The 13,328-nt window shown below is 40.7% G+C and overlaps 1 protein-coding gene across 3 annotated transcripts in view; it reads right to left on the reverse strand.

Moving 5' to 3' along the window:
• LRP4 (LDL receptor related protein 4) overlaps positions 1-13,328 on the reverse strand; it is an 84,633-nt gene that overhangs the window by 37,300 nt on the left and 34,005 nt on the right. For all 3 annotated transcript variants that reach the window (XM_030003689.2, XM_030003680.2, XM_030003698.1), the window contains exon 2: positions 5,637-5,783. In XM_030003689.2, the coding sequence (XP_029859549.1) occupies positions 5,637-5,783 (147 nt within the window). The remainder of the gene's footprint in view (positions 1-5,636; positions 5,784-13,328) is intronic.

Consider the following 13,328-nt stretch of genomic DNA (forward strand, 5'->3'; position numbering starts at 1 on the left):
GCTACTCAAAAGAAAAAAAAAAGAAAGAAAAAAATTTTGAAAAGAGTATCAGCACCCCATCTTTCACAGCCCTTTGATCACAAGCGCTCTGCCCGAGGGGGCACTGCATTAATTCTGATGCCTTTTAAAGGAAACACACATACTCCAAGCCCAATAAAATGACGAAGTATGGTTCCAGATATAGAACTGGTGTCTTTTCAAGAGAAACTTGAACTCTTGTGAAGGGTTCCTAATTAGTAAAACTTGAAGTTTGGAAGTGAAGCTTCACCTGAGCTCCTGCATCTCAGCTCAAGGCTGCTGATTAAGTGAAGGGCAGAGGGAAGATGATTCTTTTAAAGTTTCCATTAATTTTAGTAAGAGACCTGTGAGATTTTTATCCTCACATCACCTCAGAAAATTTTGTTGTGGGACTGATAAGTAAGCTATACTGATAGCCCTGTTCTCCTGGCAAGGAAGAGACCCTCTCCTGGTCTTGAATGAGTTATAGCTCAACAGGAACTGCCTAAATTTCCCAATGAGATAGGAACAACAGACCCCTTTCAGTAAGCTTTAAGGTAAAAGGAGTAAATTCTTCTTCAATCTCTTTAAATGAAAAAGTATTGTACATCAGTGCATGGAGCTAAGCAAGCAAGTCTGTGTCCCAAGGAGCTACACATTTACAAGCAGATTAGGTATGATACAGATCCAAAATTCAGAGTAAGAAGGTTCTACTGGGGGATGGTTACGAGGGGATTTGGCGTATCTTAGGAGAAAGAGAACTATTTATCAATCCTCAGGCCAAGTTTACTCAGTTGTCCTTTCACCCTTGCCACAGGAAGTAAGACTCATTCACACCACGCTGGACTTCAAAGCGCATGCAGGAGGGCAGAATGAAAACCATTCCTCCGCTTGCATGCGGCTTTCGTTAGGGACAGTCCAAAGTAGTCTCTCTTGGCACAAGGCAGGAAGGCAGCTGAGCTACTTTGTGCATGTGTAGCAAAGGCTTCCAAGTCAGACACTGTCAGCAAGCCAGAGAGCTGACACCAGAGAAAGTCTATGAAGCTGGCATGACAGCTGTGAGGTTGCTTATTACTATTATTACTACAGCATTCTGGCTTGTAAACATGATCCAGAGCAGGAAGCAAACATGTCACTGAATAATTGGCTCCCATCACAGCAGGACTTCAGCTTTGCAAGAAAAACAGTTCCTGTCAAGCCAGGTAAGCAGAGGCAGGGCTCTCCCAAAAACAACGGGAAAATACCTATGAGAGGCAGACATTCCGAGGACACCAATACAAGTGGAAAATGTCTGGGGTGTGCAGAAAGGGTAACAGTTGAGGAAAAACTTAGTGCAACTGACTCAAAAAGTGGGAATTTGTTTTATAGCTTGTAACAGAACATTAAAAAAAAACAACCAAGCCAAAACACACCACATTTTAAGAATTTATCTCAAACTGAAAATCTCTCTGAAAAGGAAATGTTCCCTGTGTCTGCTCTTGTTTTTCATAGCTGCAACTCCTCTCACTCACCGCCAAGTATCTCGCCCCCACCCCCCTTTTTTTAAAATACACAGTGTGTTTCAAGCTATCTGTCATTCTTTAACTGAAATGATAGATTACCAGTTCAAGGCTAGAAAATTGCATTAATATAGAATTTAGTAAACTCCAATCAACTACTTAAGCATATGCAGTGCTATATATACACAGATGCAAGACTGGATCTTGACTTGCAAAAGTAATGTTCACCTTTCCCCCCACCCCACGTTTCACTCTCTTGCTTTACTAGGAGTCCAGCAGTCCAACGTCTTCCCATTCTCCTCTCCCTTTCCCAAGGAACTAGAGAGAACTCTCTCAGGAACTCATTCGTGTCGCTGTATTGGCTTACAGTATACATATGAGCTGATACACTGAAGGAAAAGCAGACCTTAAAACAAGCATGACTGCAGCTTTATTTCTCTGGAAAGTTAGGACATTCACAGGGAAAAAAAGAAAATCCTGTAACTCTGTAAAACTAGCTTGCAGCAGACCAGTGGAAATGTGGAATTCCTTGCAATCACTTCTGTTCACTCTTCTGATCAGAGACATCTACTTGATGATATTATAGTTCCTGTCTTCAAAACTTAGAACTATACTTGCATACATTGCTGAAAAAGAACCCCGGCAGCTTTAGCATCTCAGAAGAGTCCATATAAGTGGTTGCACAGACTTAGGTTCATGAGTCAGAACAAACCACTGGGCTCACCCCAGCATGAAGACTAGCCCCATGGTCTTTGAGGAATCTCACTAATTTTTTAACTAGGTCTTCAACATATCTGGGGCTTGTAGGATGACTTCATCAGGACAACCCAAAATTACAGCTCAATATTTATATTAAAAAGAAATTCACCAATTTCAGACCTGGTACAAGTCAATAAATAAAAAATAAATCAAGTTCAAAACAGAGTTGTCCAAAATTTCACTCCAACCAGAACACTGTATGCAAGTCACAGACAGACGGCCAGGGAAGGAAAGAAAAATCTGTGAACTGACCGTTCTCATGTACTATGTGCAAGCATCAGTGCTGATTTGTGAGAAGCTTAAATTGATTTAAAGTTCAAATTGCTGTTCCAAGTGGCTCACACCCCACCCCTGCTCTTGCACTCCTGCTGCCTCTTTATGCTTGGCACAGTCAGAAAACAAGATCAAATGAAAAGTTAACCCCACAAATGAGTACACGTTCACGAGGCTCCTGTGTGCCAAGCAAAAGAGAGGGATTTAGCAAGTGATCTGCTCTGGCAAAAAGTTTCAGTGCCATAACAACTAAGCAAGATGGGAAATAGCACAGACAACTACCACAAACCTACACTGCAGAGTTGATCTAGTTTTTACAAGCTAACAATAATATCACATACCTGGACTTGTAATGAGGAGATACTCAGAGCAAGATTCAGCAGGCTTAATGGAATAAGTGTTCCTAGGACCCCTCCACTGCAACCTTGCATGTGTGTGCAGAAGCCATGCACTTAATAGAGTCCTTAGCCCCATCACTTTACTTCTATTTTTGCTTTCTTCTTTCCACTAAATTATACTCAGAGTACTTCTGGCTGTCAGGTGAAAAAGTTCCCCTCTTTGTATTTATTCTACTACAATGCAATATTTAAAAAGGCAGCTCATATTCCAGTCCTTCCCCTTGAGTCACTTTTCTACTTTGTATAAATGCAGCTCTATCTCCCCTCCCACCTTGTCAAATCTACTGTTCTCCTCTGTACATGATAGCTTACTTCTCTCACTAAATTGCAGAGACCTACAGTACAAGTCATATTCTGAATGAGATGTTTAAACATTCCCATCTTATACGTGCTGTTTTACAGACAGCTCCCTTTCCTTCAGTCTTATTCCTCCCTTTGCCTTGTTAGAAACTGTAAATTAAGGAAGGCAGAAGTTAAACCCAGTTCCTACATTCTCTGTTGCACTTGGTTGTCTGCCTCTACTTTATGCACTTCCCAGCCTCCAGTGCCTGAGAGTATCTGCAGATTGATCACAGTTCATTACTACTCCCTAGTTTGCACAGCTTCCATTCAAATCCATATGGGCCAAATTTCCTTAATATATTAGGGATACACCATAACCACAGCTTTACTGTGCAAGACCAAAAGGTTCCTCGCATCCAGGCCAGAGAGACACGATGCAACAGCAGATGCCGAGAAGAGTGTAAGAACATAGCATGCAAGTAAACATTCTTCCTTAGAAGACAAAATCTGCCTCTATTTGTGATACAAAGACTTCCTGAACAAGAGGTGGCATATTCATCTTTAACAGCCCTCAGTGGATTTTACATCCATGAACTTGTCAGATTGCTTTCTGAGAATGTTTGAAATTTCAAAATCAATGTTTTGTGGCAAGGAGATCCACAGCTTAAGTATATGTTGTATGCACAAGCAAGTCTTGTTAGCTTTAAACAGTCTCCTGCTAGTTCCTGTGAAAGGTCTTATCCCTCCTGCCCCCCGATCCTACCACGCCTGCTTAGCTTAAAAATCTTTGGTGCTGGATTTTGTTGAAATACAAAGTAGAACTTACCAACAAGTATCTCTTGTCTAAATCATTACTATTTCACCACGTTTCAATAGATTTGTGAAGCATGACTTCCCCTGACAAACACCTCCCCCCCAAACCAAAACAACACACCAAAAAACCCCCACCAATAAAAAACCCCAAACCAACCCCCCAACCTCCCTCCTCCCTGCAAAACACACACACACACACACACACACAAAATCTTCCCCTGTGCTCAGTAAGAAGCCAGCAAAATCAGTTTAGTTACTGGATATGCCTTATGTCCCCAATTCCCTTATTCCTGCTCAGCTTCTCTTTTTTTCAGCCTGTGCAGTTGAGTACAGCCTCCTCTCGCCTGCTTTTTTGAGATTTTAATACTATTTCTTCAGTTCCCAGATCCTCATCTCCTCTTTCTTGAGCATGGCAAGTTCTCACATTTGCACTCTTCTTCACTGAATGTAAAAATGCAGGTTTTCCTTCCACGTTCTTTGATTTCTCCACTTAAGGTCACTTCCTTGCCCAATAACCCTTTCACTAATCATCTTTAAACCAAACACTGACCACCTCAGTTTGCAGGCAATCTATTTTTCAAAACCCTGTTTTTCACCCAAGGTCTTCCACGTTGCTCACTATTTGCAAAATTAAAAGAAACAAGAAGAAGTGAGAAGGAAACAAATTTTCACAAAGCTGGGTTGAGATCTCCCACACTTAAGGAAGAAGAGATTCTCCAAAACAATATTTCAAAGATGAGGAAATGTCCTTTCTTTACAGCAGTCAACAGTGGAAACCAGGGAAGGCTAGAGAAACATCCAACAGAGGAAGATAAATTCTTCAATCATGTTCATTGACAGGAGCCTTAAATCTTCAGCTCTAGGGAAACTTTCAGGAAAGCAGTTCCACAAAATTTGGCCTTTTTTCCCTCCGTTCAATTCCACCACACTCTGTGGAATCTAAATAGATCAGGTAAGAAAGCAACTTACTTGTGGCTCCAGGGAAAAAGGTTTTCTCTATTCATCTATATCATGCTAAACCCACTAAGAGTGACACTTCTTATCAGTTCTCACCTAGCTGGGCTCAGCCACACAGATGCTGATACCATGCAGATACACAGTAGCTGCAAGGTAACTTCTCTCAGCAGACCCCAAGACCAACTAACGTTGATTAGAGTGCTTACCTTTCCCTCCTGTTATAGGGCAGCCAAGACAGAAACTAGAATGTTACTTAAGAGGGCAGACACTATCAATACACTTTTTCACACTGCTTATTTATTTTCCATTAATATTTATAGCAAACCCATATAATTTAGTTCACAGATAGTGCTTTTGCAAGGGTGGGAAAAAAAGAGGTACTTCTCTCTGTCCCTCCTTTCCCTCTAAAACATTCATGTCCAATAGCCATCTAAAACCAGCTGCAAAAGGCACAGTTGGGCTTTCATTGTGCTTTATGTCAGTAGATACTGGCTCTGTTAGCCTCCGAGTACTGAAGTCAGTCAAAAGTATGTAATCTACTATCTTAAACATTTGTCATACAAAAACTAGGATGTGCCTGTAAAACAGAGAAGCACCGGAAGAGAAGAAGTTAAGACATTCAGTTTTCACAAACACAAGTCAAGAATGGTATTCTTACTGCAGCCATCTTCATCACTGTGGTCCCCACAGTCATTGTCTCCATCACATTGCCACTGAGCAGGGATACATGTGCATTCACCAAAAGCACTGACAGCACATGTAAAATGATTACGTCCACAGGAGCATTCGGTGCTACTTGTAACACCTGTAAAGGAACAAAGAAAAACAGTATTTTTAAGAGATCCGTCTATTTTAGGGTAAATACATTAAATACAAAGTGACATCACAATTTTTCTCCATGTACACACTGTATGTATGAACACATACTCTACTGTAAAGGAAAACATTCACCTCCCTCACACTGTTGAAATAGGAGATCAAGTACTAGGCACAGTCTCCTGGAATGGGGCTATTTGACGGCAACAACAAATAGCAACCTGCCAAAAAGAGACTCAGGAATCAGTTAGCCGAAAAATAACTCAGCGCTAGTCACAATCAAATTCAAGGAATCCCAGGTATCAGAACACCCTTTTTATTTTACAGACTCAGTCTTCTTCTAGAGCATAGTGCTGCTGCTGCTCCACTTAGTTCTGACACCACAACAGAAGGTATAGCAAAGATGCTACTTCAGAGTTATCTGGGGTCTTCTCCAGACCCTGAACTTCATAGATGCAAACCTTTTACATGTCACTGCTTTAGACATTTCAGACTCCAGTGAAAGAAAAAAAAAAAAAAACCCACACCATCCTTTCTTATTTATCTGTAGAGATTAATCTGTGACATTATCCTGTTCATAAGTGACATTTATAAAAGAGAAGAGGATTTTCAACTCTACAAAATGACCAAAAGAAAATACACCCCAATGTCAATATATAATCTGTTAAGAACACTGTTTTCCAGCCTTAAAGTTAGCTTAAGGAGGTCCCAACCCTTTTCACTCCTCTCCCAGCTACAGAACAATACTCTGCACAACTCTTGACTCTCACCCCTGTGCAAATGCAACTATTTATGATATTATCCCACACATTCTCTTAATAAATCTCTGCCCTGAGAGAGAATAGGCTGTAGCCCACCTCTCAAAAAGGAAAAGGTCATGCCTGCACTTCTGTCTGATGTCATCTAGACAATCTATATAATCAATATCACTGTTAAACAAATGATTATTCTATCAATCAACAACCCCCTCAGACTAGTCTGTGACTGGATTCTTTTTGCATGGCTCCTCTTTCTGCAATTCAAACAAACCTAAAGCTCTCAGATTAAACGACAGACCACAGGGAAAGAAGTACAGAGGGATACCTGCCCAAGTTGTAGTTATATACATCCTGAACTACTGCAGACTTTTTGATCTCATTTGTTATATCTAGTGTTCATCTCTGATGAACCATGAGCTGTAGCAACCCAAGCCAAAAAAAAAAAAAAAAAAAAAGAAAGAAAAAGAAAAAAAAGAAAAAAGCCTCATAATTTCCTTGTTTTCCATTCTAAGTGAGAAAAGCAGTATCTGCAAATTTTATGTAACTATTCTGCAACTCTCTCAACAGCAGAATTCCCTCCAGCAAAGACATCCGCTTGTGCAAGTTAAGCTGATTTAAGTTTAGAGGGGATGCACTTTTTCCTTGAAGAACAAATCCATGATAAGTTTCTTCTGCAACAAAACTGGCAGAGGTTTCTGCCAGCTTCTGCTGCCTGCTCCTAACTGCTACACTGCAGGTTGCAAGGCTTTGCTACAAATTATTTTCCAAGCACATCCACAAGCTGCTGAATTGGGCCAACCAAATCCATTGCGGGATCTCCCTTCACAGACTGCCATGGGTGTAACAACGTTTTAATCTTTCCCCATCTCTGCTACAAATTATCATTAAAACGCTTAGTAGAAAACATACATCTCAAGGTATTACTGTATATGCTAGATAAAGCGGCCAATGTGTAACAAAGGACAGAAGCCAGAAGAACATAAGGTGGATAAGGAACAGAAAGAAGGAAAGGCAAATGGAAGAGGGCAGAGTGGTCAGATCCTCAAAGGACTTACCAGGTATGGCCAGGGCAAAGGCTGACTCAAAAAAACAGCAAAGTGGTGATGTAGAGTTGGAAGGCAAAAAAAGCAGCACAGACATCCCTAAGGAAAAGCAATGCATCATCTATGCAACATATCCAACTATTAGAAATAAACATAAGGAAATTCAGAAGAACCACAAACCTCCCCAGAAATCAAACAGGTTCCTTCAAACTGGCAGCACAGGAAATTCAGGACAAACCATCTTCTGCTGTTGCGTACCACTGTTTAGAAAGGCAGAACTAGCCATATGTTGTATCCAAGGTAGCTGCTGTTCAAATCACCTTTTCCAAAGCAATTTTTCTACCATTATCCTCAACAGTACCCCAAAGCACTTATCCCAGCTACTTTAAGCTCCAATATCCCTTCCTGTTGGAGTACACCAAGATGATCATCATCCTCATTAACCCTAGAAAAAGACAAATAGGAAAGTACTAGTGACTGGCTCTATCTTGCCCAGGCTCCACAATGTCTTAGGGTAGCTTCACCAACAGGAAAGGATCAAACATCAAGGCAACCAATTCTTAAACTAGGGGAATGTATTTAATAATTTATTTCTAGATAAGCACAAATGAGACCGTTGGGGAAAAAAGTAAAAGTGAGTTATTTTAGCTCCTGAATAGCAGCATGAGGCTCAGCTCTGCAACAGCAGAGAATTAGTGCAGCTGTCCCAATCTGCAAACTGCAATTTAATCTGCTGTATTGTCAAACACAGTTATCTTCAAAAGTTGCTAGCAGTATCAGGTTACATATATATATATACACACACATGTATTAAATCTGTTCTTCCCACCTCATTGAAGTTCCTATGTTCGATCATCTCTGGTGTGTGTTTTTACCATGTTATAGAAACTGTTGGAAGCTGAAGGATATGTTACGACCCAGATACCAACACTCTCTCATATGCACTAGCGTGTATCTGTAGTACCATTATGTAAGCATACTTCGCTTAACTAGTCCACATTATGACCTTTGTGAGTCTAATGCTTTGTGATCTGTGACCTTTAGGGTAACTAACCTTCTAGTCATTATAATGATGCATTTTATAAACCATGATTTACCCCAGTCTTACACTTGGACAAGTAAAGCACATTACTGTTTGGAGACCACACTAATTCCAACCTACAAACAGTATCAGAAGAACCAAACCTGGATGACTAGTCTTTATCCAGTAAAAGAACAAGTTGAATGAAACCTGGGACCCCCTGTAGACAGCAGGAATTTTCTCAATTATTTCAATGTGGATAGTGTTTCACTCTTGGTGTCCCATGATTATTTCCCAGGGCTCAGAGCTCCAGTGACATTACCCTGTAACTGTATCTGTAACAGTAGACAGCCAGGAAGGATAAAGATGAGAAGTATGTTTTCTCCAACTCCCTCAAAGACAAGCGGAAGTAGTGCATTTGGTGTGAGAAGCCTCAATGGAAGACTTACTCTTTAACGTCGAGCTCTCATTAAACATAGGGAGTGTGAGATAGAAGACTAACCAAGCACGCACAAAAACCTCCACTGTCAGGTTTCAATCCCAGTTAGTCAGGGGTCCAGGAACAGGATGGAAGACAGCACTTGCTGTTCAGGCAACTGGACCGACAATCAAAGCAGACATATCTACTTACACTTCTGCACATTCTTTGGGAGCAGGAACAATGAGAGGTACCTCTGGGCTTAGTCATGACAAATGTTTTTCCTAAAACTTTTCATCACACAGCAGGCTTGGACATTTTACAAATCCTCTATATTCAAAAGTAATTTCACTTATGCAGGAGGCAAAAACCTGACATTTTAACAATGCAATATCTACAAAACAATACACAAGAGCTAAACAGAGGCATTGCCAGGTGCTGAGCTGACATCACTCAACTTTCCTAGCCTCTCGATACCTCATGTGACCATCACACAAGTTTCCTACTCTCTCACTTGCCCATGGGTACAAGCAACCAAAAAAATCATCTTCACTGTCTGTAGTTTGGTTCCCTCCAGATGTGACAGCAGCAGGATTTAGTAACCAAACAGTTTTCATAGTAAAGTATTATACAAACAGCCTCCAGATTTTAAAAACAGGAAGTCTGTCTAAACACAGGCCTCATTACTCAACATCTGCCACCACCTTAAATTTAGCATGGTATGCTCAGTTTCTTCAGATTCCTTCCAAATACCCTTTCCATCTTCATGTTTATCTGACAAATGAAACGCCTCTTGAGGGAGGGTGGGTTCCCCCCACCCACCCACTTAAAAAGATAGTTAGGATCTTTGTAATTTGATGTCTAAAGTATGCAAAACAGTTATGTCATTCCTGGCTGAAAAGCAAAAGTCAATAATCATCCTGTTATTTCTGCACATCTTTTTTTGGGGGGGTGGGCAGGGTTGCTTAAACAATAAGTCGTGACTCTACTTCTCTCCCTGCCCCGCCCCCAGCAACTCTTCATCAGGCCAAATAATACAGCCCATAAAGAAAAACCTAATATACAAAGCTTCATTTTGCTGATGAGGTCACTTGCAACCCTCAGAGCTATTACATAACAGCCCTGTATTTGCCACAGAGTCACAGAAACATTGACATTACAAAGGAAGCTTAAGTAGACAGAATAATTACCAAACTGAACTCTTTAGCCTTTGTTTTGTTAGGGACAGCAGATATCTAGGGGAGAGTGAAAACACTGTTTCTTTTAAGTCCTGATGGCATGCTTTTTTCCAAAAGGAGAGATGCTAATTCTATTTTCAGTAAAAATAATGACAGATGGTGGCTCTTACCACTATTCTGTAGCAATTCAACCTTCTACAGGCTGTTGCTTCAACATGGAATCATTTAACAGCCCAGGCTGGAAGGGACCTCAGAAAATCACCTGGTCCAACCGTTTGTGGGAAAGGGACCCTAGATGAGATTATCTAGCACCCTGTCCAGTTGCATCTTGAAAACCTCCAGCGATGGGGACTCTACCACATCCCTGGGGAGGTAGTTCTGCTGAATGATTGTTCTCACTGTAAAAAACTTCTTTCTTATGTTGAGATGAACACGTTCCTGCTCTTCAGGGTCCATCAGCTCTGTCAGGCCCTGGCAGTATTCTAGCAATAGCAGGATTTTCTCACAGTCCCATAGTATGGATGAAGTTTCCTCAAATGGATGTTGACCAATAATACTGCATGCAACTGCCAAAGATCCTGCCATCTATGGTCAACACCATGCTGTCTTTCCACATTTTCTTTCTTTCCAGGTACCAACAACTGACTACAGGAGAGACTCTTTCACTCCACACCACCCTGTTAGTTGCATCTTTTCCCCTTCATCCTAACACAGAAATCCTTACTGTTATTTTTTTAAAGTAGCAGTATAATATTCACAGCCATCAGTTTGTTTGCATCATCCTGCAATGCTGTATGTACCTGTAACATGGGATAGCATAGCAAAGTATCCATTTAGGTCTTCTATACTGCAAGGAAAATAGCACCAACAGGTTTAGAAAACCAAGAACTATGAAAATATTTGGCATGATTTACAGTTGCAGACTGTTCAGTTCAGAATCAGAAGCCTCTGGAAAGAACAATCACTCTTTTGGTCCAGGACTGAGTAACACATGAATCTGGGTTCCTTCCCCTCCATGGACAGGCACCTAACTCTGCATTTCATGACCCACAGAAGACCTTCAATGGAAGGCAGAGATCTTTCTGCAACCTCATTACTACAAGAAACACAACCAAAAACATGACAGTACCAGCTTTTATAGTTTTAATTCTACCATATAAAAATCCCTGGCAGAGGACAGAAGTAAGTGGATATCGAACGGGCGTGAAAATACAGTACAAATATTTGAGTTAGTGGCAAAGAGGAAAAAATCCAGGACTGTGTAGAAGAACTGGAATATGAATAATGGAATTACAGGGAAAATGAGAGAAAGTCAGTCCTAATAGTGATGGGCATAAGGCTGTAATTTTTTTTTCCCCAGAGAAAGTGTGGAAGGGTATCACCAGAAGCATTTTTGAACAAATTTGCACTAAACATCAGAATATTTTGCCCTGGCTTCAACAGATACTTCATTTCTTATTTCTGTATTTTAAGAACCCATGAGCATCTGATTGTTTAGTCGGGGTTAAAATTAGTAAATTCTGTAGCATAGCCTTTAACAGCCTCTTTAACACCTTGCACACCTGTTGTTAGAAGGCCTGTGTCAGATACCATTTTCTCTCTTTATCCACTTCCAGGCCAGGCTCACTTTCACATTCCCATCACATACACACCTTGATGAGGGCAGATGTTGGACATTTCAGATGGCCTTGAACATAGTTCAGTTGATATAGTTTTCCTTCTTCATCCAGCACTTCACTGAATGTTTCTACAGCAAAGTAGCTCAGCTTTCTTTGCTTGCCTATCTTGAGGGAAAATGAAAATTTTGGATTCCTCTCTCTTACCCAAATAGCAGTTTCCACTGAAGGAAAGTACAGTTAATCCAGCTTTAGAAGAGGGATTTGCTGACCATTGTTTAAGCCCAGAGCTCTTCTGGCAGACACAGCAAAGGCAACATTACAGCACAACAGTCTGATGTCAGAAGGGGCACCACGCACTGATAAAAGCCAACACAGTTTTCTCTTCTTTTTTTTTTTACTCCCATTATGGAAGCATTTGAAGCTGTTCTGACGGCGTACCCACATGGTCTCCAAGTATTTGATGCCTGCCTAGAGTAAAATTAATCTCACTAGGAAAAGCAACCCAAAAGTTTAAAAAACCAAAACCAAAACAAAAAAAACCCAAAACAAAAAACGACAAAAAACACCACCACCAAAAACCAACCACAAAACCACACCAACCAGAGAAGAAAGGTCAAAGATGTTACAGCTTTCTGATAATTGAGTACTGTGCCTACTTTGGCAGTCTCCAAGTGAGGATGAAAGTTTCCCAGGCTTAGAGGTTCCCCTTTCAATTTGCAAAAGCAGGGATACCTCAGTCCTGAACCAGCTGGTTCTCAATTAAACACACGCTGAACAAAGTTCTAGGGAGAGGCACACTATCAAGCACAACCACCCTTCAGTTCTCATACTAAACTGCACAACTACGCAGGTTAGACCTGAAAAATGTTACACTCTGTATGACCACAAGGAATAGGAAACATAACGAAGAGAAATTCCACAGGGTGTCTGCTAATTAGGACCTAAAGAAAATAAGGGGTGCAACAAAACTGCAGACAGAGTTAGTGTTTGGTGCAATGGGTGCATGCATGAGGTAGAGTGAGACTGGAACAGAAGCCATATTTTCAGAAACACTGCATGGGTCAAAAGATCCGAGGCGTTTAAAAACATGTTTGAGTCTCTGAGGCCCAATTCTGATCCCACAGAAGTAAAGACTACCAACCCCACTGAAAGACTACCAACCTCACACTGCACCCAAGGAATAGGAAAGCATTTATAGAAACAACTATTGAAAAAGAAATACTGAAGAAGGATTTGATTTGAATATAAAAAGATTCAAGGATCAAGAAGCAATTGTTACAGTTCCTTCTCCCAAATGCTTCAAGTCATAAATGAAGACCTTGCAATAAACAACGTGACTATAACCAAGGCCTCTAGATAATTGTTCTAATGCTATTCATATCTTCTACGGTGTTTGACAAAATTACTTCTTCCCCTCTAGAAGTGGGGATACTACTATTACGTCAGCACAGTGTATTAAGGTTTAATGTGTGTTTCTAAATATCCGGAGTCTTTGCA

The sequence above is a fragment of the Aquila chrysaetos genome, chromosome 2 (assembly GCF_900496995.4).
Source record: "Aquila chrysaetos chrysaetos chromosome 2, bAquChr1.4, whole genome shotgun sequence".
NCBI lineage: Eukaryota > Metazoa > Chordata > Aves > Accipitriformes > Accipitridae > Aquila > Aquila chrysaetos.